The sequence below is a fragment of the Salvelinus namaycush genome, chromosome 27, assembly GCF_016432855.1.
Source record: "Salvelinus namaycush isolate Seneca chromosome 27, SaNama_1.0, whole genome shotgun sequence".
Lineage (NCBI taxonomy): Eukaryota > Metazoa > Chordata > Actinopteri > Salmoniformes > Salmonidae > Salvelinus > Salvelinus namaycush.
This window is the reverse complement of record NC_052333.1, coordinates 8,409,821-8,435,078: the sequence shown is the minus strand read 5'-3', so window position 1 is coordinate 8,435,078 and position 25,258 is coordinate 8,409,821. Positions and strand designations below refer to the sequence as shown.

General features: G+C 43.5%; 1 protein-coding gene across 1 annotated transcript; it reads right to left on the bottom strand.

The window, feature by feature from the left end:
- Positions 1–318: 318 nt before the first annotated feature.
- Positions 319–25,211, bottom strand: LOC120022274 (heat shock factor protein 1-like). Its single transcript, XM_038966176.1, has 13 exons — positions 24,813–25,211; positions 20,985–21,093; positions 19,530–19,666; positions 18,832–18,956; positions 14,652–14,727; positions 9,609–9,670; positions 9,106–9,214; positions 8,473–8,609; positions 8,158–8,382; positions 6,133–6,238; positions 5,712–5,765; positions 4,425–4,485; positions 319–1,046 (listed from the first exon to the last, which is right to left on the bottom strand). Exons 1-13 carry the CDS (start codon positions 24,936–24,938, stop codon positions 850–852), a joined length of 1,524 nt encoding a protein of 507 aa, XP_038822104.1. The 5' UTR covers positions 24,939–25,211; the 3' UTR covers positions 319–849.
- Between the last annotated feature and the right edge of the window lie 47 nt (positions 25,212–25,258).

The window sequence follows — 25,258 nt, the reverse complement described above, 5'->3', positions numbered from 1 at the left end:
CCTTATATGAACTGTAACCAATAAAATCTTTTAAATTGTTGCATTTATATTTTGGTTCAGTATACATTGTTTACAAACAAAACAAGATGTTAATTTTGGGTTCTGATGGGGAACGACAGTTGAACTAAGCTCATGAGGCTTTTATAAATTATATTCTTCTAGAATGCTTAGATGTAGCAACTAAAGGATTCTAGCATTAAAAACTTCAATTACTATAAAGGTGCTGAAGTACCAACAGCACTCCATTATGAATTATGCAATGAAAACATGTCAAAGAAAACACTTTCTGCATCTAATGTGAATAAATCAAGATAATGGTGCAGTACAAAGACTTAAAACACTTTATAATGTTAAGGTACTACCCTTATATCAATAGGTAAAAGAAAATACCCCTCCCAGGAAAAAAGAGAAACAAAAAGATGAAGTGTTTTTTCCCCCAGAAACAGTAATGTACTGAATCTATGCCCTGTATTGTTACAACAATTATTCTGAATACTTCCACATCTACTAGTTAAAGGTGCTTGGTGATCAATGCTTAAAACTAGACCTGGTAATGATTAAGCTTTTAGGTAGTTTTATTTAAAGCCCGCCAATAAGACCACAGATAATTCAACCCAGGAAGTCACTTCCAAGCGCTGAACAAACCATGGCAGTAATTTAAGTCGAACTTCTAAAGCAAAATTCTTTCACTAGGAAGTTTAAGCCTTGAAATGAATGAAGCTCAATAGCTCATAGAGAATAGTGAACAACCATCATTTGGATTCAACCAGGTTGATTTGTCATCATCTGCACATGAACACAACAAAATAAAATTAAACATACTAGTACATCCCTTCATAAAAAGTTTCTTTAGGATAATTTGGGCTTGTCTGGTGCTTCTGTGTCAGAGGTGAGGAGTGAGATGGTAGGTTCCTCTTCAGGGTCCTGGCTGAAATATAAGTCCCCCTCCAGCTCCAGCAGAGAGGGGAGGTCCGCCCCCCCGTTCTCACTGGTCAATGGGTCAGTCAGTAACATTGGCTGGGTGGTGTACTGGACAAGCTGCTTCCCTGCGTTAATCAACATATGAAAACACATTAGATTATCATCCCTTTTTTCCATAGGGAAAGAAGCATAATTAAATCTAATGGCTCAGCATTGTATTATATAAATCAAGGCAAATTGGAAGCAAAGTGTAGTTTTTTTTATTTTTTATTGACTACTGGAGTTAACTTAATCCCTTCTTGCTTGCTGGAGTTAGTGTTGATAACTGGAGTTGATTGAGACGAGTACGTTTAACTCCATAAGAGTAACCAGAGACAGGGAGAGATATCCATGGGGTGAGTATCCACAGCCTCTTTACACTTCTTTGGAGAAAAAAGCAAGAAGTTTAAGCCGCACATTTTCAGAGTTGATTCAACCGTGTGAATTTTCGCAATATATATTATGTAGTATGTGCGGAGTACGTTGCTTTTTGGGTGATCTGACCAAATTCACATAGAAATGTGAGTTATACATCAGCCATTCTCATTTAAAGCAAGTCGGAGAAGCGGTAGCTCCATTCTACGTGACGCATTTGCCTGCTTCCCATTCTTAAGTTTTGTTTTTCACAGCTGAAGGGTTTTTCCTCGGCTTCAAACAGCTGATAATACGATATTTTTGGTTATCAAAAATATATTTCACAGTGGTTTAAATGGTACAATGATTCTCTGCACTGCTTGTTCTGCCACAAACTTAAATTTGGCGAACAGTTGAGAATTTTGGATGTTGGAGCAAATTCCCAGCATGCTCTGTTGCAGGTTGATTTTTTTTTTTATTGTTTGTTTTTGTACATTGATCGTTACTGACCTTACGGTATACAAAGATAAATATACATTTTTCTAAACTAACCCAATTTGTAAGTGGTTGGATTTTTTGCAGCCGTTAGTATACCTGTTCTAGGTAGTCATTTAAAATTACACCTTTCAGTCTGGCAATCACTGACAGCCGGTTGTGGTGGATGTAAAGTTTGTTGGATGTCCTTCTGGCTGGATTCCATAAGGAATTAGATGTCACGGTAATTGGTAGTAACCTGACCATTCATTCATTCATTCATTCAAATAGCAGTGGGAAATATGCTAATTAGGCTTTACTACTTTAACATCCTACAGTGTTAAAAAAGGTAGTAACCTACTAAAGTGGAAATGTACTCCAATTGAGTTGATTGTTCAAAACACAGAAATCTAAAATGACATGCGAGTTTATTAAAAACACAAAACTGAAACCAGAGTAATTTTGACTCTAAAATGGGGGTGGGATCAAATGGTGTTGAATTTGACTCCATGGTGGTGGTGGCAGTAGCAGTAGAAGTGGCAGCGGCGGTACTAGCAGCGGCGGTACTAGCAGTAGAAGTGGCAGCGGCGGTACTAGCAGCGGCGGTACTAGCAGCGGCGGTACTAGCAGTAGAAGTGGCAGCGCCGGTACTAGCAGCGGCGGTACTAGCAGCAGCAGTAGAAGTGGCAGCGGCGGTACTAGCAGCGGCGGTACTAGCAGTAGAAGTGGCAGCGGCGGTACTAGCAGCGGCGGTACTAGCAGTAGCAGTAGTAGTGGCAGCGGCGGTACTAACAGCGGCGGTACTAGCAGTAGCAGTAGTAGTGGCAGCGGCGGTACTAGCAGTAGCAGTGGCGGTACTAGCAGCGGCGGTACTAGCAGTAGAAGTGGCAGCGGCGGTACTAACAGCGGCGGTACTAGCAGCGGCGGTACTAGCAGCAGCAGTAGAAGTGGCAGCGGCGGTACTAACAGCGGTGGTACTAGCAGTAGTAGTGGCAGCGGCGGTACTAGCAGTAGCAGTGGCAGTACTAACAGCGGCGGTACTAGCAGCAGCAGTAGAAGTGGCGGTACTAGCAGCGGCGGTACTAGCAGTAGCAGTAGAAGTGGCGGTACTAGCAGCGGCGGTACTAGCAGCAGCAGTAGAAGTGGCGGTACTAGCAGCGCCGGTACTAGCAGCGGCGGTACTAGCAGCAGCAGTAGAAGTGGCAGCGGCGGTACTAGCAGCGGCGGTACTAGCAGTAGAAGTGGCAGCGGCGGTACTAGCAGCGGCGGTACTAGCAGTAGCAGTAGTAGTGGCAGCGGCGGTACTAACAGCGGCGGTACTAGCAGTAGTAGTGGCAGCGGCGGTACTAGCAGTAGCAGTGGCGGTACTAGCAGCGGCGGTACTAGCAGTAGAAGTGGCAGCGGCGGTACTAGCAGCGGCGGTACTAGCAGTAGCAGTGGCAGCGGCGGTACTAACAGCGGCGGTACTAGCAGTAGCAGTAGTAGTGGCAGCGGCGGTACTAGCAGTAGCAGTGGCGGTACTAGCAGCGGCGGTACTAGCAGTAGAAGTGGCAGCGGCGGTACTAACAGCGGCGGTACTAGCAGTAGCAGTGGCAGCGGCGGTACTAGCAGCAGCAGTAGAAGTGGCAGCGGCGGTACTAACAGCGGTGGTACTAGCAGCAGCAGTAGAAGTGGCAGCGGCGGTACTAACAGCGGTGGTACTAGCAGTAGTAGTGGCAGCGGCGGTACTAGCAGTAGCAGTGGCAGCGGCGGTACTAACAGCGGCGGTACTAGCAGCAGCAGTAGAAGTGGCGGTACTAACAGCGGCGGTACTAGCAGTAGCAGTAGAAGTGGCAGTACTAGCAGCGACGGTACTAGCAGTAGAAGTGGCAGCGGCGGTACTAGCAGCAGCAGAAGTGGCAGCGGCGGTACTAACAGCAGCAGTAGTGACAGCGGCGGTACTAGCAGCAGCAGTAGAAGTGGCAGCGGCGGTACTAGCAGCAGCAATAGAAGTGGCAGCGGCGGTACTAGCAGCGGCGGTACTAGCAGCAGAAGTGGCAGCGGCGGTACTAGCAGCAGCAGTAGAAGTGGCAGCGGCGGTACTAGCAGCGGCGGTACTAGCAGCAGAAGTGGCAGCGGCGGTACTAGCAGCAGCAGTAGAAGTGGCAGCGGCGGTACTAGCAGCGGCGGTACTAGCAGTAGCAGTAGCGGTACTAACAGCGGCGGTACTAGCAGTAGCAGTAGAAGTGGCAGCGGCGGTACTAACAGCTGCGGTAATAGCAGTAGCAGTAGAAGTGGCAGCGGCGGTACTAGCAGCGGTGGTACTAGCAGTAGCAGTAGAAGTGGCAGCGGCGGTACTAACAGCTGCGGTAATAGCAGTAGCAGTAGAAGTGGCAGCGGCGGTACTAACAGCTGCGGTAATAGCAGTAGCAGTAGAAGTGGCAGCGGCGGTACTAACAGCTGCGGTAATAGCAGTAGCAGTAGAAGTGGCAGCGGCGGTACTAACAGCTGCGGTAATAGCAGTAGCAGTAGAAGTGGCAGCGGCGGTACTAGCAGCGGTGGTACTAGCAGTAGCAGCACACGGTCACTCCCATCAAATGTCACATAAAAATGAAATGGATATTCAGCGTGATATATAGTATATTAGGAGTTCTTACCGGTGTAGTTGTCACTTCTCTCAGCCCCTTTAGGTGGATCCGATGAAAGCAAGTCCTGGATCTAGAACAACGGGGGCCACAGTGAGACTAACTTATTTCATGAACAAAACAAAAGCAGTAAACAGCTAAAGACACAATCATCTTGCCCAGCCAAGGCAGAGGGTCTATATCCATACCTCTTCCACACCCTCAGGTCAATCACAACCAAAACCTCCCACCACCTGAACAGGTTCTTCCCTTGTGCCGTGGCCCTTACCAACCGGGCCACAGTGATCTTCTCATTCATGGACTACAGTTTACTATTCATCCACTGACTATGCATCCTGAGTGGCGCAGCGGTCTAAGGCACTGCATCTCAGTGCTAGAGGTGTCACTACAGACCCTGGTTCGATCCCGGGCTGCATCACAACCGGCTGTGATCGGGAGTCCCATAGGGCGGCGCACAATTGGCCCAGGGTTTGGCCGGGGTAACCCTTCATTGTAAATAAGAATTTGTTCTCAACTGACTTGTCTAGTTAAATAAAAGTTAAATAAAAAAATTCAAGGAACTGCACATTGCTCTTTCCACTCAGAATTTCCCCAATCCAGACTGTATGTACACAATGAACACCAAGCTATCCTGCCCTTTGCCTTGGACTGAAACTTTTTTACACAGAGTCAAAATATTAAGAACCTTGCTAATATCGAGCTGTTTTTCCCTCAGAACAGCTTAAATTTGTGTCAAGATGGCTGGAAGTCTTTTGGGTGGTGGACCATTCTTGATACACACAGGAAGCTGTTGAGCGTGAAAAACCCAGCAGCGTTGCAATTCTTAACACAAATCAGTACGCCTGGCACCTACTACCATACCCCGTTCAAAGGCACGTAATTTGTCTTGCCCATTCACCCTCTGAATAGCACACATACACACTCCATGTCTCAGTTGTCTCAAGGCTTAAAAATCCATCTTCAACCCGTCTCCTCCCCTTCATCTACACTGATTGAAGTGACATCAATAAGGGATCATAGCTTTCACCTGGTCAGACTGTCATTGAAAGAGCAGGTGTTCATAATGTTTTGTACACTGTGTATACATCTGTATGCGCAACTCATAATACAGCTTATAGTGTTGTCTGTAGATTTTAGCTTGGTGTTCATTGTGTACATAATGTGGATTGTGTAAACTCTGTCTGTATATCGTCTCTGTATATTCTGTTCATTGTCGCAGCACCATTTCACAGAGTCAAATTCCTGTACATGCAAATGTATTTGGCGAATAAATTGTGATTTTGATTCTGTCTAACTTACACTGTCAAGGCTCTCCAGGTCGAATTCAGAGCCAGGCAGGGAAGAACTGAAGAACTGAAAGACAAGTAGTGGGTAGAAAACGTTATTATCCCCTGGGGTTCAGATGAAGCAGATTAACAAAAACAAGACACCGGAGGAATTAGAAAATAGACATGAACCATAACTAACTCTTGTTGGTTTCATCTAGTCATTGTCCTCACTCACACCAGGTTGACCACCTAGCATCATCCTTCACAAAGCCACCGTCCCTTCAAAACACACCTAGAAATGCCCAGCAGCGACAAATCTCTAATCTGACCGGTCAGTGTTCCACATAAGAAACGCCTCAGCATACTGTTGTTGGGACAGAATATAGTAGCCCGATGTCGATCTGGTCCCACAAACAGATCCGGGATTAGGCTAAGAAAAAGGCAAAACTTACTTCAAAGAAGGGTGATGACTCAAAATTGATGGACTGTGCATTCAGGATAGTCTGGAGGTTTTCCAGGCCATTGTCGATGCAGTCCAAATGGTCACTCAGCTCACTCCTACACCAAAAAGAGAAATCAACATGGTTCATATTCATCTTGGAACATCTCCCTGACTAACCACACGCATTAAAGCAAATTAGCTGCTTAAAACGAATGGAGTCAAATCAACCAACAACTCGTTTCATTTGAGCTGCAGAAGCCATTGGAAAAGCAATGAGTGGGCCACGCAATCACTGAGTTGTGAACCTGATGCTCAGAAAGTGGAATGGTTTGCCTATAGTTCACTGGGCCTGTCACATTAAAACCCACTCACAGAATGATTGCCGTTTGACCTAAATGGAAGGTAGCCTATGGGGTTGAGCGGTATGCAGTTAGATTAACATTTGGACAAACCATGCTAAATCAGCTGTTTTTTCAAGCCCATGTGTGTTCAAAACATTGTTAATAATCAACAATGACATTCTCAGTTGGTGCCAAATACTGAGAAGCACTATCTGCTTGTAGATCCAGAGAAAAGGTTGTAACATCCAGGGATATGGTAAACTATTAGAAATGATACAAGCCTCAATAATGATTCAATATATTTGCTCAATAGATACACAAATCACTTTGTTTATTTCTCTTACTACAGACCACACAGGCTTGACCGTTCGTTTTCTGGGCTTGTTGCTGGTGGCAATGCCAGGTACAGCAGCGCCAATCAAACATTCTGGGAGATGACAACACAACAGGGTTTGTGGGCCAACTGAAATGCTAACCCTGGGATAGGTCTGAGGTGTAGAGACGAGGAGGGGCAGGGGAAGAGGCGGGAGACCTCTGACTTCTGTGTAGAACTGAAAAGATAAAAGAACAACAGCTGGAAAGAGGAGAGCAGACTACTACACTGCACCCCATAGGTTGACTAAAGCCCAGGGATGGGGATTACATAGGCTACTCGGCTTCTCATTGGCTGAAAATGAGAATGGGCATTGGGGGCACAGGAACAGAATTCACAGCTGGTTTAAAAAGGAATCCTGTAAAAAAAAAAAAAAAAAAAAAAATGTACGGACAGTCTAGGATCCATGTATTTTATCAGAGTACGATTTCAATAAAACAAACACTTTCATCTCAACAGTGACACAGAAACTGTACAAGTCATTGACAGACAACCCCCCCCCCCCCCAAAAAAAAGAGGTAAAAAAAGAATGAGGATGCTTGGGTGAGAGATGAACAGCATCGCTAATATATCGTAAACTTATCTACATAAAGATAGATGAATAGATTAAGATATATAGTATGCATTAGTTTGATTAAACATTGAGCAGCTTATTATGTACCGTTAGTAGCAACAGCCAGGTTCCTACAACTAAAAAGCCAAGATGAAATGCAACAAATAAACACAACCGTGTCTAAAATGACAAATAATCCATGTTTGGTTTGAAAGAATTAGCTAAGTCTTTGACGTGTATACTTAGCAACACTCGGGACAAGCCAGTGGGTTTGTTTATGTAGAGCTTGTGGAACGACGGTGCTTATTAAACTAGCATAAAGCGCTAACAGCTGACCTATTTATCAGTGGAGAGCTGCTTTGCGTCACTAGCACATCCTCCTGATGCAATGTGACGTGATACACACAGAGATGGTGGCGCGTGGGGAGAAACCTAGGGCATTAGGCTGGCTGCAGACGTCGACTGGCATGGGACAACTGAATATAAAAGGTAATGAAAGGCAAGTGTGATGCAAGTGGATCATAAGCGATGGACACACCCCGCGACGACCAACGGTTAAAAGCTCTGGGTGGCGTTCCTATCACTTGCTGTTGCCGCAGTGTGTTGAGCAAATTTGATAAACAAGAAGTGAACAAAAAATATATAACTTTTTAGGGTAGAGAACTAGGCTCGTTGTGGTAATCTGTTGCTAGGTGTTAGGTAGGAGGGTCTGAGGGACAGACTGGCAGTGGAACCTGGTCACGGTGACATAATCTGGGGATTACTCACTTGTCTAGACAGGCGAGGCTGAGACACTTCTGCTCCGTAGGGGTCGTGGGGGCAGGGGCCGCATTAGGCTCATTGCTCTCCTGCAGGATGGAGTTGATGAAGTTGATGGGGGACAGAGGCGTGTCAACCTGTACCCCTGCCCCCCCAATCACAACCTCAGCAGGACACACCTCCTCCAACATGTGACTGGATGGCTCCTCCTTTATGTGGACCAATGGGCTCGTGCTGAAGACAGGAAGACAAATTGACTTTTTTTAATTAGTGTATTTTTGGTATAGGGTCAGGAGTTGTTCTTGAATTTTAACAGTCACTAACCTTTCCTCCATCCACTCATTGGTGACCTCCACATGGCTGGCCTGAGCCAGGTCAGTGACATCTGAGATTATGGGGCCGTTGTTAAGTGACGACTCCGCCGTGAAGAGACCTGTACTGGTGAATGGGGAGCCCGAGGGCTGGGAGTAGGACACACGTTCACAAGAATACTAAATCTGCCCTGAAATCCTAACAAGATCAGTTATGTAACACAGGCTTAAATAACATTACACCTTAGTGGTGCTCCAGCAACCACACCTCTCGGAATGCATTACCTCTGGCTGGTTAAGAGCCTTAAAAAAGTGAGACTTACAGTAGCTACATTCTCATGTCTGAGATATGAGTTGGTCATCTTTCCTGGGGAGCGTCACAATTCTGGGTAACTTACTTCCCTAGCCTACATCAAAACATGCCTTACAAATCCCTCAAATTGTAAAGTACAGCTGTATCAATAGCATAATTCGGCCTAAATATATTACTGTGAATTCAAATCAGACTGACCCCCCCCCCCAAACTCACAATACAAAAAGAGTGCTTCCTATCTGATATTACTACAGTATTTCAAGAGTGCAGGCCTGTTCCATTTCTACCACCGGAAGGTGCCAATCTAGGCTAGGTTCCAGAAGGTGAACTCACAGAGATAGAGGACGATGCCTGCAGCGAGGCCTGAAGGTGTTCCAGAGAGTACTGCCTGCTGTACTTTGGCATGGAGTGGGCGGAGCTGCTGTCGTTCAGCATCAGGGGACTGTAGTACCATAGAGACCAGACAAGAGTCAGACAAACAATCTATAAAAAAACAGACCACTATTTGAGTGAATGAGAGGTTGCTATTCTAAAAACGGACCACTATTTGAGTGAATGAGAGGTTGCTATTCTAAAAACGGACCACTATTTGAGTGAATGAGAGGTTGCTATTCTAAAAACGGACCACTATTTGAGTGAAAGAGAGGTTGCTATTCTAAAAACGGACCACTATTTGAGTGAATGAGAGGTTGCTATTCTAAAAAAACGGACCACTATTTGAGTGAAGGAGAGGTTGCTATTATAAAAACGGACCACTATGAGAGAATGAGAGGTTGTTATTCTAAGAACTGACCACTATTTGAGTGAATGAGAGGTTGCTATGTTAAATGACTTGCATCTTTCTCTTCATCCCCAGGACTCTGTTGGACTGCACCAGGGTCACTAGGAACTGGATGAGCTGGGGGAAGACATTAGCACAGTAAGCAGTTGAACAGGGTGATACGGCCAAAAAAAACATTTCACAATACATTTACTGGATTATCACAATAATGATAAATAGAATGCTAGGTTTATAACATGAATGTGCACTGATTAGCCTACTTGTGTATATTACTGTACCCATAGTACTACCATCACCTTGGAATATGGTTGTTAACTCAAAATGACAACGACTAGTTTCCAGTTTACTTCACCGTATTACCAAAGTACATAGTTCCATCACACTCAGGCCAGGTCCATCTTCAGTCAGACTACTGGGCAGGCGTACTAATAACAGAGTGATAGCGCCATAATAACAGAAATATAGGGATACTTAAAACATTAACCTAACAATCTCCTACTTTTCTTTAAAGTCAAACATTTTTACAAAATAATTAAATGTCCCAAGTATTATTTAAGTTCCCCATTACAAATGTGTTGTGTATGACAGTTTTTATTTGTATTACTCAAGCTGCCACTTTCCATTACTGAGAGCCTTTAGGAGCACAAGACCGGCTGCTCCCTGTTCAGTCAGTCAGACAGCCAGCAAGCTGTTCCTTTGTGTCCGACCACAGAATCTGTTTGATTCTCTGTGTTTGAATTAGTTAATTGATGGTGCTAATCTCAAGACGAAGTCTTTTCTCCGTGACAGACTTGGTTGACTTGACAGCATCAACTAGGTAGAGTAGGTAGTTGGAAGTGACAAACTACAGTTGAGAACAAAGTTGTCAAAAAGATGGCATAGTCATCTATGCAAGAACAAGGGTTTTTCCAGCAAGTGTGCTTCGGACAACCCTTCTGATCCGTTTTGACTGCTAACAGATAGGTGAGAATCTTCCTCCTTCACCCATTAACACGATTAGATGTCCACCATGTGTGCCTCCATCTGTAAGGTTCCCTAGGGAAGCATCACTAAAGATAACTAGTTTCAGAGTCATCTTTTCCAACATGCTGAAACTTCAGTCACTTGTTGTGATTTCAGTTTACGAACAACTTTGTTTGCCTCATGGATGGTTGCCAAGTTGCAGTCAAACATTACATGAGATCTACTCTGTCTAGTAATCCATAGAATTTGACCTCTCTTTGACCTCAATTGATCAGCTTCAATTCCACAGAGAGGGGAATTCCTTTGTACGGCTCTTGAAGTATCCATGTGAAGATTCTTGATATAACTTTCCTGTTGCATCAGTATAGTTTAGTCAACTGTAATAAACTCTATGCCAACATAACAAAAACTATGATGATCCTCACGGCCGCCCTAGAAAACAGCTTTGAGGTGTGGAATCACAGTTGTAGCAAAGGTCTGTGAGCCACCCCAGATGAAGTCATCAGCATGACAGGCAAATACTTCAGTCACATTGCAGTCTTGATCAAGCCAATAGAAGACTGCAGGATCCACTTGTGACATTTTTCCACCTGTACTCAGCATTGTTGCCTTGACTTTGTTGTACCAGTAAAGTGATTCATCTGCCAGGCCACACATACACACACCTTTTCGTTTCCACAGTGTTCCTCCGCGCTAAGCTTTAGGCGGAAGTTAGATGTGAATGTCCCTTGACAGCTCTGTTCCCTGCAAAACTGCAGATTTGATGTCTGTGGAATGAAGTTTCCATTTATTCTGGCAGATCATCGTCAGCAGCAATCTGAGTGATTCTGAGACGCATGTCAGTGAGTCTTTTGGGAGTCCTTTAGCAGCCAGCTTTTCAAAACCTCTAGCCTCTAGACATGGTTTTGGCACTATTCAAGTCAAGGATTCTTTGAGGGTACAAGCCCACCTTGTTGAGACACATTTTTGGCCAATGTCTGACTTCCACAAACACTACATTTTTCCTCCAATTACTGAGTTCATCTAGTTTAGCTGAGTCAAATGACACGTCCTTTGTTTCAAGTACATCATCATTTTGAATGTCATTCTACTTTTCTCGATTTTCCATTGGTTCAATTCTGAGATGATCTACAAGTGACAGGTCAGCTGACCCTGTTGTACCAGAAAGTGTAGCTGGTTGAGTACTGCAAGTTGTACCAGTTCCGGTGTTTTCCTTTGGATTTCCCTGCTTGTCCAACAGTTTGTCCAGTTTTTAGATTGGAACAACCATGTAACTGTTGAACGTTTTCCTCATTTGAACCCTCAACAGTATTACCTGTATCATGGTTGAAGGTCTCTGCTCCATTTCCTGTGTCAGTTTCCATATCATTGGATGCAACATCTGGTAGGTTTATGTCTGTTAATGTGTCGTTGTCATTTTCAGTAGGAGGCGGATTCTCAGCAACAGCAATCGTGAGTGATGCACCAGGACACTGGTGCCTCCGTGCCTCACAAATATCACCACACCATCTTGGCCAATGACTACCCCCGGTCCTTTCCACTCGACAGTCAACTCGTTTGTAGTACACTTTGTTTCCAGTCTCGTACTTCTTATCTGTGGATCGAAGCAGTTGACGCAGAGCCCTGTGAATTCTCTCTGAACACACTGCTTCAGTGAATGCTTTTGGTCACTGCATGTAGTTCTAAAAAGGTGCTGTCCCATACATGCACTCACACTGGTCCCTTCTAGTGGTGGTAGCTTGTCAACCAGTACAGAGGGAAGATTAGGGTTCTGTCCGAACACTAGTTGGTATGGGCTGTAACTATGAACATTGTGCACTGAGTTTATGGCCATCAAAGCCCAATCTAGGGCGGTTTCCCAGTCACACCTATTTACTTCCATGTTGAATTTCTCAGCCATTTACCTTATTTCATTATTATTGAATTCTCCATTGTCACTGTACAATTTCTGGGGTGGGCCATGCACACTTATCCAGGACTTAATGAAGTGCTTGAAGATTTCACTGGGTTTCTTTGTATTCACAACGCTTCCAGCGCTGAAGCGTGTGAAGTGGTTGATTATGTGAAGGTTCCACACACTTGGTCCCAACTCATGTAGATCTACAGCCACTGTTTCATTGTACTTGGAAGCCAGTGGCAAACCAACAGCTGGTCTGGGCTTAAGTTTGCTGTATTTCTGGCATGTCTCACAACTGTTAACTATCTGCCATAGAATGGAAGTACTCTCATCATCATCATTATTCCCAAAACTGCTGAGTAACTTCTGAAGTCTGTCAACTGTAGCATGTCCAAACTGTTTGTGAAGTTAACAATACTTTGTTTTTCTTCTGTGGCCATGTGCTCCGTGTCCGTCAGAATCGCCATGTGCTCCATGTCCGTCAGAATCTCATTCTTACACGGACTCCCTGCGATGTATTTGTCTAAAATGTTTACGCAATAGTGGCCTGAGGGAGTAAGTTCAAGGTTCACTGGTTGTTTAAACATCACTGGCTTGTCATTTTCTATGTCTAGTACAGCCCCTGCCTTCTTGAAGGAAGCTTTGCTTAATAGAAAGGGGATATCTGCAGGGACCACCTCTGGTACAATGTGACACTTAGTCTGACCAATTTTTGCTGGTATCGTGACTCTTGGTAGAATGGACAACTCCCCCATCTCCAAATATGAAAGCTCTGTTGCGTCAATCATATTTTGTACTTCATATTTAGTTCACTGACATAACTATGAAGACATTTTGCACCACACACTGTGTGTACATACAGTATCAATAACAACAGATCCTAAGGATTCAACTATAAAGATCTCAGTATCAGAAGCAGATTCATTTGAAAACAGTGTAATGTTACACTGCTCCATCTGTGTTCACGTTTCCTGTTAGTTTAACTTGTTCATTTTTATAAGGACAGTCTTTAACCCAATGGTAAGTGCTTTGACAAATACCACATTTTGATCTCCTTCCATACCTGTCCAGTGGATTTGTGGCGGGCGATGGCGCACTCGTCTGGTTGTCTTGAGAACGTTTAATGCCTTTTCTCTGCTGCTCAGTGTAATATTCCGCGTCACTGACTTGCATTCCATCAGTTATTGGCGTGACAGATGTCTTCTGACCAAAAATCATTTTTAGTGCTGACTTGAATGACGCAAGTCAGCACAGTACAAGCAGTCAAAGACAACTGTTTCTCACTACTATCCAGACAGGGAGAATCTAGCAAAGACAACTGTTTCTCACTACCATCCAGACAGGCAGAATATAGCAACTTGAAAGCTAACACGTCATCCGGGAGAACCATGTTGAACTTGCGCAACCTACTGAGCAAGTACAAAATAAATTATGTAGTCCATTCGAAATCAATTACGTAGTCCGTCATTGCAAACACAGAATCCAGTGCCTTGATCAAAGTTCTCATACCGTCATCCTTGTTCAAATCCTCCACCGATATTTCCAGTGCTGTCTGTCTCACTCTTCCCTCAAGCGATACCACTGCAAGTGCTTGCTTTCTCTCATCCAGATTAGTAACCTGTCCAGATTCCAAGTTAATTTTTCTAACTTTCATACGACCTCTTCTCGTCGAAGCGAGATGGCACATTGCAGTTATTAGCCATCCTCTGCTATCAATGTTAACTCAAAATGACACAACTACTAGGTTGCAGTTTAACAACGTTTACTTCACCAGAGTACATAGTTCCATCACACTCAGGCCAGGTCCATCTAGTCAGACTACTGGGCAGGCGTACTAATAACAGAGTGATAGCACCAAAATAACAGAAATATAGGGTTACTTAAAACATGAACTTAATTTGTTACTATCACACGTCTCTAGTACAGGCTACTTATTGTGATTTCCGATATCAATAAAATGGCCTCGATGATTGGTTGGTATGGTCTGTGTTGATAATGTTCTGTTTATGGTCCCAGCTCTACTTAACAGGAAAATATTTGTTGATTTACACTAAACAAAAATATAAAACATAACAAGTGTTGGTCCCATGTTTTATGAGATGAAATAAATAAATCCTTATTTCCGTAGTGAACGTCATTCCAAGAGTTATCACATGAACTACTATGTTAACATAGCATAGAAGAGCCTACTTGTTCTGGGTGGTCAGAGAAGTGGCAGGTAACGCAACTATCTTTTACCTTGTTAACGACTTTCTGCTGCTGGACGTGTTTCTGTCGGAGGCTGGCCACCTCTCTCCAAAGAGTTTCATTCTCACTGGAAAGACAAAAGGGTATACTCGTTTACAGATAAATAAACCACACATAACAAATCTATTGAACTTTAAATGGAATACAGGGACAGTACATTTCCCTTCCATTCCCAAACCCATGACATCCTCTTAGGGTATGTCATGGATGCTTGCTATAATGACAGCAGTCCTTGACATTGTGATGTTGTTTCCTACATCAAAGTTGAATAGCCTAATAACCCGTTGCAAAGCATATTTGAAATAAATCAAAAAGTAAAAATCTCAGAACAGCAAGTCATCCCTAACGGACCTAAATCTCCACAGGACATGTAGCCAAGATGGGGGGGGGGGGGGGGGGGGGGGGGCAAGGGCTTAGGCTCTAATCTTTAAGACCCACCCATACTGTGGAACGCCTATCAAGGCACAGCAGATGTTTTACTGCACTGGTAAGGATTTGAGGAATAGTTGAGGCAGTTTATTTTGTTAAGTTAATGGCTATTGAAAGATCTTAGCGCGCTGTGTTTATTCAGCTTATTTAGTGCAGTCTATAAAGACCCTGCCCCTCCACCTGGCTCTTAAAGCCTGGCTCCTCAGACTCTGGTTCAGATACTTTGTAGGTGTGCTCATGGGCCCGATTCATCCATACACATGGCTCACATTAAATGACATGCCCTGGACTCAGACAACACCTAGCCCAGTCCCACATCTATTCGTGCTGTTCTGCAATCTCCTATGGTCTCAGTCCCACTGGAGTTATCAAACAGAGTAAACAGTGCTAGAACCAGGCTAGAACCAGGCTAGACAATACCTTGGTGAAATATGTCAGATTGAGTCTTCTGGCTCCATCAAAATAATTAAGAATCAAAATCTTTATTTGCAAAGTACATCAACATGTACCAAGAATTTGACCTGGTGAAATGGTGCTGCCACAATAAACAGAATACACATTTTAAATATTTCAGAGTTTGTTTAGCATTTTAGTCATATGTCTTTATTAAGGCTACTCTCAGATTCTGCAAATTAAACTATTCTAGACCCCCCCAAATAAATAAACAAACAAACAAACATTAGGCCTAGCTTCGAGGACAAAATGAAAATTTGCTGATAATCAAAGCTTAGGCCTTACATCCTGGCATTGTTACAGAGTAACGCACGGTAACCTTAAGAACCTCCAACACACTGATGTGATATTAAAACAGCGACTAAACCAGGGTTAAAGGATGCGAGTACTGGGGTGCCATCAGAGAGCTACAGGGCCTCCATACTTCCAGTGTGGAAAAGAGGTCCTTTATCAGTGGTCTCTGTTGCCTTGTAAACCCACTCTGCCCTGTAAAAGCCCACCATCTGTGCTGACCTCCCTGTGGGGCAGACAAACAGGGATTTATAGGGTCAGGTGTGGAATCCTCACCATAGGCCCCAACCCAGAACACCACTCTGACCAATACTGAGGGATTATTTGACATGTGAACGGGATCAGATAATTGGAAACATACCCATTACTTTTTGGCGCGTCAGATTTGTTCGAGGGTCAGAGGTGAGGTGGAATGTGGTAATAGAGAACAATCCAGTTTTTTTTTTCCTAAGAAAGCGTGAGAGCCACCCACCTCGGGTGATGGACAGCCATCATTCTTGAGTAACATATCTTAATAAAATAGGCAAATTGGATAAAACAGATTAGATAAAACAAGGTAAATAATCCCATCTATTCTAAGACATGGTGAGAGACATGGAGAAAGACTGTCATGCCGTGCCGATGGACACGATGAATGAGGTCACAATAAAATCTGCTGTGCGTATTGCATCATGGTACCATGCAGAAAAAGTCTGGTTTATTAACCTGTTGGGGACAGGAGAGAAAGCCCTCGGTGGCAATGAAGAGTCCAAGGGTGAGGTCCAGCTGGAGAATCCAAGCGTGCCTGTGTGCGCGTGTAGGAAGGATTGTAATAATGATGTGGGTTCTGACATGCACCCTGACGGGCTACAGGCAGATGGTGAACAGCATACCCACATCAACCCAGCTGCATGAGAAGAACCTCATGCTTTTAGAATGGCAACCAAGTGTCCTGAAAGATGAGCCACAATTATATTGTCCCAGAGTGGGGCACACTGACACAACCCGATGGGTTATCCCACATAACTGCTACAAAATGGGAACTATCAACTTTGAAACCACATCTGATGAAGACATTATAACCAATAACTAACCAGGCTGAGTTATGTCAGTATCCACATCATTACTGCTACAAAACATGGAACTTAGTCTGATCAAGTCATCCAGAAAAAGGTCACAAAACAAACCCTGACCCTAATTCCAACCAAACCTGGACACTGGATCAACACATGGAGACAGACCAGGTCCAACTCTCCACAGCTGCAGTTCTACCACCATAAGAATGTATATCAATAGACATAATCCATTAATCATTGTTTAAAGCTGGTGAAAAATGTGTGAAATCTATCATTTATGATAGCTCTGTAGATTTAAACAGCACACGGACATAGTCAGGTGCCAGCATATCTCCCACATACACAAAAGTATGTGGACACCCCTTCAAATTAGTGGATTCGGCTATTACAGCAGAAAATTGAGGACATAGCCATGCAATCTCCATAGACAAACATTGGCAGTAGAATGGCCTTACTGAAGAGCTCAATGACTTTCAAGTTGGCACTATCAGATGCAAGTCAGTTCATCAAATTTCTGCCCTGCTAGAGCTGCCCTGGTTAACTAAGTGCTGTTATTGTCAAGTGGAAACGTTTAGGAGCAACAACAGCTCAGCCGTGAAGCGGTAGGCCACACAAGCTCACAGAACGGGACCGCTTAGCGCATAAAAATTGCCTGTCCTCGTTGCAACACTCACCACCGAGTTCCAACCTGCATCTGGAAGCAACGTCAGCACAAGAACTGTTCTTCGGGAGCTTCATGAAATGGGTTTCCATGGGGGAGCAGCCGCACACAAGCCTAAGATCACCATGTGCAATGCCAAGCGTCAGCTGGAGTGGTGTAAATCACGCAGCCATTGGACTCTTGAGCAGTGGAAACGCATTCGCTTGAGTGATGAATCATGCTTTACCATCTGACAGTCCGATGGACGAATCTGGTTTGATGCCAGGAGAACGTTACCTACCCGAATGCATAGTAGCAACTGTAAAGTTTAGGAATAATGGTCTGGGGCTGTTTTTCATGGTTCGGGCTAGGTACCTTAGTTCCAGTGAAGGGAAATCTTAACGCTACAGCATACAATGACATTATAGACGATTCTGTGCTTCCAACTTTGTGGCAACAGTTTGAGGAAAGACCTTTACTGTTTCAGCATGACAATGCACAAAGCGAGATCCATACAGAAATGGTTTGTAGAGATAGGTATGGATTAACTTGACTGGCCTGCACAGAGCCCTGACCTCAACCCAATTGAACAACTTTGGGATGAACTGGAACGCCGACTACGAGCCAGGCCTAATCGGCCAACATCAGTGCCCAACTTTACTAATGCTCTTGTGGCTGAATGGCAAGTCCCCGCAGCAATGTTCCAACATCTAGTGGAAAGCCTTCCCAGAAGAGTGGGGGCTGTTATAGCAGCAAGAGGGGGGGGGGGGGACCAACTCCACATTAATGCCCATGATTTTGGAATGAGATGTTGAATGAGCAGGTGTCCACATACTTTTTGTAATGTAGTGTGTATATACACACACAGTACTTCAGCCTATGACAGGCCTTTCGGAATCCTGCCTCATGCAGCCTAATCATCAGCTTTAAATAAACTGGCTTACACCGCCTTAATGCAGCATGGTAGGCTACTGCAGCACTACAGGGACACACAGTATGCATACTTGCTAATATAGCAACACGGCAGCAAGGGGGGTGGGGGGGGGGGGATATCTAATTGTGTGGAAGTTAAAGGGTAAGCTGGTGAAGAGCGTTTTTGGCTCATTCAAGGGGCAGTCAATTCTGAAACTGTTTTTTAATCTTGCATCTATGTGGAGTTGTGCACTTGGAGGTTTGTACTTTGTACTATGGTTAGTCAGACATTCTGTTTGATTTGGTTCCCGTCAATACATTAGTTAAGCTGAGTCGACCGTCTAATATTCATGAGATTGAATCAGAATATACCTCTCAACGTTTCACTTACTGCTTCATGGCGATGATTTGGGAGTCTATGGTCTCCTGCTTGCCTTTTATGTTCTGCACGTTGGTCAGGATTTTCGAGACATCGTCTGAGCTCATCTTGAGGTCTTCATGTTTAACATTGGACACCTGAAAGGGAGAGAGAACATGATGAAATGGTTAAAGCAAAGAAAACTGCTAAAGCAAAAGAAAAGTATTAAAGTGAGGAGGGAAAGAGATAAAAACGAGCCTTCAGTGTAGGCCTTGGCCCCGACTGGAACCCTGAGGGATAGACAATGGAAACACAATGAAAAGAGTATGATTTGGTTATCAGTTTTTAGCTTGAACTGATCAGTTGGCCCGAGGCAGACTATATCAAGGTGCAGATGGAAGCGGCTGTAAATCAACAGACTGAGCAGAGTAGAAAGTGGCTGTGTCAGGCAACATCAGATTACCATCTCCCTGGCCTGCCTTCTCTAATCCTCCCATCCTCAGCTGTCTGGCTCCACAGAGGCCCCGAGATCAGCTCAATCTGGCCTGGGAGGAGAGCAGAAGAGCAGGCCAAGCACTTGGAGCACATGCTGTCTATCTGAGGAGCCTGACTATACATTTTATATATCTTGGTAATACAGTCTAGGCTATGTCAAGCCTAGTATGAAGAAAGGTTTGATAGGTGATTCAAGACACATATCACATGATGCCATCTCATCGTTTTGCACTTACATTGGTAACTTTCCGTTTGATATTTTCAAGCAGAGGCTCCTGTCCGCGGATGAAGTAGGGATGCTGGAATTCCATGTCATCCTTCTCAGGCTTCACCAGACCGCCCTGCTCAATGTGGACTACTTTGCGGAAGCCGTCTGTAGAAAGTTAAAACAACAACAACTTACAGTTGACTATGGCACTACCATTCAATTTCTAGATACGTGGCAATTACCTAGCCTGTATTTATCGTTTGTAAAATGTGCCTGGTTTCTAGGTCACTGCATGCAATTATATTTTCCTCCTCCATGTCTTCTCAGTCTTAATAAATAACATGTAAGTGGATTATATAACCAATTATAAATTGGGAGGTTCGAGCCCTGAATGCTGATTGGCTGAAAGCCGTGATATATCAGACTGTATACCACAGGCATGACAAAACATTTATTTTTACTGCTCTAGTTACGTTGGTAACCAGTTTATAATAGCAATAAGGCACAAGGGAGTGTGGTATAGGGCAAATATATCACGGCTAAGTGCTGTATCCAGGCACTCCGCGTTGCGTCAAGTATAAGAACAGCCCTTAGCAGTGGTATATTGGCCATATACCACACCCCCCGTGCCTTATTGCTTAAAGACACAAACAAAAAGCACAAGGCTTTCACAGTATAAGAAATACATGTTAACATCTACCTCAACTTCTGATAAATAGCCTCTATTAAATAAGGTCCTCCGTTGAGTCTAATTATAGCAGGGGCCAGCGGGCCGGATACCGCCCGAGAAGGGGTCTAATCCGGCCCGTGGGAAGTTTGAGTAAAAACAAACTCAATATACATCAAAATTACTAAAACCTTATGGAAACTGTGGAGTAAGGATAATGGACCTATAGTCATATAGTTTGACTGTCCAGCTTGTTAATAAATCACTAGACAGTTAGGGAGCATCGGAAATTAAAAGAATTACGGATAGAGGACCCCCCCCCCCCCAACTTCGACTGCAAGGAAAAATAACCAATTTTTGGTGCGGCCCTCCGGACCTCGTTGAAGACCGAATGCAGCCCCTGGGGCAAAATTAGTTTGGCACCGCTGGTTTAAAGGCTCATTATAATATAAGCAAATAATTAGGTCGAATCTACCAAAACACCCAGAACCAATCAGTGTAGATGCTGGAGGCAAATGTAAAAGTATAAATGTGGATTTACATTAGTAGAATCTCTCTTCAACATAAGATTTGCTACTTTTCTGTTTACACTATACTTACTTTAGCCTTGTGTGGGATGTGGCAATTACTACTTCATGTGTCATACCGTAAATACCATAGTATATAGACAAACAAAATAAGGATAGCAATTCAAACTATACAGGCGCTTCTCATCTAAACGATATTGCATATAATGTAGCACACATGATTAACTGCACGTTTTAATTCCATGGCATTGCCCTGCCTAACATGTTAAATACATGAATGACAACTCACACATATTGAGCTGGCGTACAAAGCTGGTCATGTTATTGTGTTTGAAATACTTGGGAAGCACCTCCTTGGAGAATTGGCCCTGATCAAACACATGGAAGCTGTTGCCATTCTGTAAAGGAAGAGAAAGAAGAGTAAAAGTTACAGGAATACTTCAGAATTTTGGCATAAAGACCTTTATCTACTGTATCCCTTTAAATAAATAGTGCACAACCCCAGTTTACCTTGGCTAGGCCTATAATTTTAACCACGGCTCATTTGTAAAAGAGACATTGGTCTCAACATGACTCCCTGGCAAAATAAAAATGTACTGAAGTAAGAATCAAGTTAAGCTGCTTTGGCTGGCCTACGACAAAGCTAAACTAATTCACAACTTTGGGTCTGATAAAGGCTCTACTTACACTGATTATGGAAGGTAGAGAATGGTGTGAAGTCTAAGGCAATGGACAAGTTGGATCATGACGCAAGAACTTACTGATTATGCAGGCTAAAGAGAAAACAATGACTCCGACCACTAATGGCAGTGCATCCTAAATACTTCATCAAATCAGTTAAGAAATGTCCTAATTAGTAGATTTGCTTTTACATACTCTCAATATTCTGGGGTTAGTTCACACACAAAACCTCCTACAACTTCCCCATTGTGAAGCAATTCCTGTGCAATGAATAGTGGAAACAGGTCCAGCGCCAAAGCGCAATAGAAGTGTTTCGTCTGAATGTTTGTCAGTTATTTTGCTATTTATTCACTTTCGGGGAAATGGATGCACAGATAGAAGTCCACTGCTTGGACCAGAGTCCATAAACAGAGGAGGCCCTTGGATAGACAGCGTATCAACACATACAGGATTGTCTCCTACCCAGTAGTTAGAGAAAACATAATTATGACTGTCTATGCTTTCACCCTCAGGGTCAATGAGTGTAAAAGGTAGAGGCCAGATAATTCCTTATTAGTCAGCAACATCATTTGACATTTAATAAAATAAGAAATCGGCAGGTAGCCTAGCTGTTTGAGCGTTGGGCCAGTAACCAATAAGGTAAAAATTTTTTTTTTACATCTATCGATGTGCCCTTGAGCAAGGCACTTAATCCAAATTTGTTCCACAAAACTACACATTTCACAGCACCTATCCGGTGCATGACACACCCTCCTTTGATACATCACATATGCTGCTTCAACGGTTAATTGTCTATCGTGTTGCCAAGTCACTTAATCCCTACCTACAGTGCCTTCGGAAAGTATTCAGACCCCATTAACTTTCCCCCCCATTTTGTTACATTACAGCCGTATCCTAAAATTGATTAAATTGATTTGTTTCCTCAATCTATACACAACAGCCCATAATGACAAAGCAAAAATAGGTTTAGAAATTTTTGCAAATGTATTCTAAATAAAAAACAGAAATAGTGTATTTACATAAGTATTCAGACCCTTTGCTATGAGACTCGAAATTGAGCTCAGGTGCATCCTGTTTCCATTGATCATCCTTGAGACGTTTCCACAACTTGATTGGAGTCCACCTGTGGTAAATTCAATTGATTGGACATGATTTGGAAAGGCAAACACCCGTCTATATAAGGTCCAACAGTTGACAGTGAATGTCAGAGCAAAAACCAAGCCATGATGTCAATGGTAATGTCTGTAAAGCGCAGAGACAGGATTGTGTCAAATCACAGATCTGGGGAAGGGTAATCAAAAATGTCTGCACCATTGAAGATCCCCAAGAACACAGTGGCCTCCATCATTCTTAAAATGGCAGAAGTTTGGAACCACCAAGACTCTCTTCCTAGAGCTGGCTGCCCGGGTCAAACTGAGCAATCGGGAGAGAAGTGCCTTGGTCAGGGAGGTGACCAAAAACCTGACGGTCACTCTGACAGAGCTCCAGAGTTCCTCTATGGAGATGGTTGTCCTTCTGGAAGGTTCTCCCATCTCTGCAGTACTCCACCAATCAGGCCTTTTTGGTGGAGTGGCCAGACGGATGCCACTAGTCAGTAAAAGGCACATGACAGTCTGCTTGGAGTTTAACCAAAAGGCACCTAAAGACTCTCAGACCATGAGAAACAAGACACTCGTGTCTGATGAAACCAAGATTGAACTCTTTGGCTTGAATGCCAAGCGTCACGTCTGGAAAAAACCTAGCACCATCTCTATGGTGAAGCATGGTGGTAGCAGCATCATGCTGTGGGGATGTTTTTCAGCAGCAGGGACTGGGAGACTTGTCAGGATCGAGGGAAAGAGGAACTGAGCAACATGCAGAGAGATCCTTGATGAAAACATGCTCCAGAGTGCTCAGAACCTCAGACTGGGGCGAAGGTTCACCTTGCAACAGGACACTGACCCTAAGCACACAGCCAAGACAACACTGGAGTGGATTCGGGACAAGACTGAATGCTCTTGAGTTGCCCAGCCAGCGCACCGACTCGAACCCAATCAAAAATCTCTGGAGAGACCTGAAAATAGTTGTGCAGCAACACTCCCCATCCAACCTGACAGAGCTTGAGAGGATTGGCAGAGAATGGGACAAGCTCCCAAAATATAGACGTGTCAAGCTTGTAGCATCATACCCAAGAAGACTCGAGGCTGTAATCACTGCCAAAGGTGCTTCAACAAAGTACTGAGTAAAGGGTCTGAATATTTATGTAAATTTGATATTTCCAATTATTTTTTAAACTGGCACATTTCTAACCTTTCTTTTTCTTTGTCATTATGGGGTGTTGTGTGTATATTGAGGAGGAGGGGGGGGGGGCAATTTAAATACATTTTAGATTAAGGCTTCAACATAACAAAATGTGGAAAAAGTCAAGGGATCTGAATACTTTCGGAATGCACTGTACATGCATATCTACCTCAATTACCTCGTACCCCTGCACATCGACTCGATACTGGTACCAAGTTATCGTTACTCATTGTGTATTTATTCCTCGTGTTATTAATCTTTTTTCTATTCATTGTTGGGAAGAGGCTGAAAGTATTTCACTGTTTGTCTACAGCTGTGGTTTATGAAGCATGTGACAAAAAAAATTGATTTGTGAACAAATTATAATATTTGTTTTTAGACATGATAATGACACGGCGTTATTTGTACAATTTAGAGTAACATCAACTTATTGGCTACTGAGAATTCCAACATTGCGGCTAGCAAAGAGAAAAAGCTGTCAAATTGTTTATACAGCCACACACCCCTTTTCACACACCCCCTTTTCTCGTTACAATGCTGTAGCTAACGTTAGCTAGTTTCAATTACTTTTTTTGCATGGCTTTTTGGACACAGACAGCTACATACTGTCTACACTCACAGTTAACCAAATGAAGTAGTTAGCTATGTTAGCAAGCCACCTGTCTGCAGCTAACTAACATAGTTAACTAATGATAATTGACACCCAGGAACAGCTGACGCGTGGACTAACAAAACCTTCCGCCACGAAGCTTCCCCGGCCCTTGGCCTAGCTTTTTTTCGCTGATTAATTGCAGACGAATAAATGTATCACCTTCACGTTTTACCAAATTAGCTAAATTGTCTAGTTAGTTAGCTGGATAGCTAACCTAGCTACATCTTTAGGACTCAGAGTTCGTTACTCGTATAATCTGGTTAGGACGTTAGCTAACGCTAGATAAATCTAGTTAACGTTAGTACACTGTATGTTTGATCATATAACTAACGTTAACTAGATATAAGTGATGCCCCGCTAACATCACATATGAAATGTGAAACCATCTTGGTTGACAAACTGTCTATAAAGCGAACCAAGTCTATGTTAATTTACTTAGATGTCCAGCAGCTAGTTAGCTAGCAGGTTAGATAGCATTAGTAGCTAGCAAACTAGTTAACTCACTGGGCTCCAGCATATCAGAGGATCGGTGTCCGGATCCTCAATAAGAGTCCAAAGTTTCGTAAGAAATGCAGGTACATTACTGCCACTGACCACGACCCCACCAGACCCACCACCGTGGAACTCCATATCAACGAAAAATAATAACTTCAAAAGTTGATCAACTTCAAAAATAGCACAAGGGAAAGAACTCCAGTGAAAAACAAGCACAATGCTCTTGACAGTTCGATATTTGCTGCAACAATTCTATAATTCCGTTTAGCAATGACGCAGTATTCACCTAAATGAACATTTTTCTAAAACGAATGAATATATGACTTATAATTGAGAAACTATTATGAACGGAAATTTCCATCAACAAGACACAGCTACAAAGTGCGTAGAAAAAGGCCATTGCACAGGCGCATGGTGGTCGCCATTTTGTGACATCATCAAGGGGAAGAACAAAA

Coding starts and splice junctions, on each gene's coding strand:
- LOC120022274 (XM_038966176.1), bottom strand. CDS start 24,938: ATGGAGTTCCACGGTGGTGGGTCTGGTGGGGTCGTGGTCAGTGGCAGT. Junction 9,215..9,608: donor CTGGGGATGAAGAGAAAGAT/GCAAGTCATTTA, acceptor ATGGTACTACAG/TCCCCTGATGCTGAACGACA. Junction 4,486..5,711: donor ACCTGGAGAGCCTTGACAGT/GTAAGTTAGACA, acceptor CCGTTGTTCTAG/ATCCAGGACTTGCTTTCATC.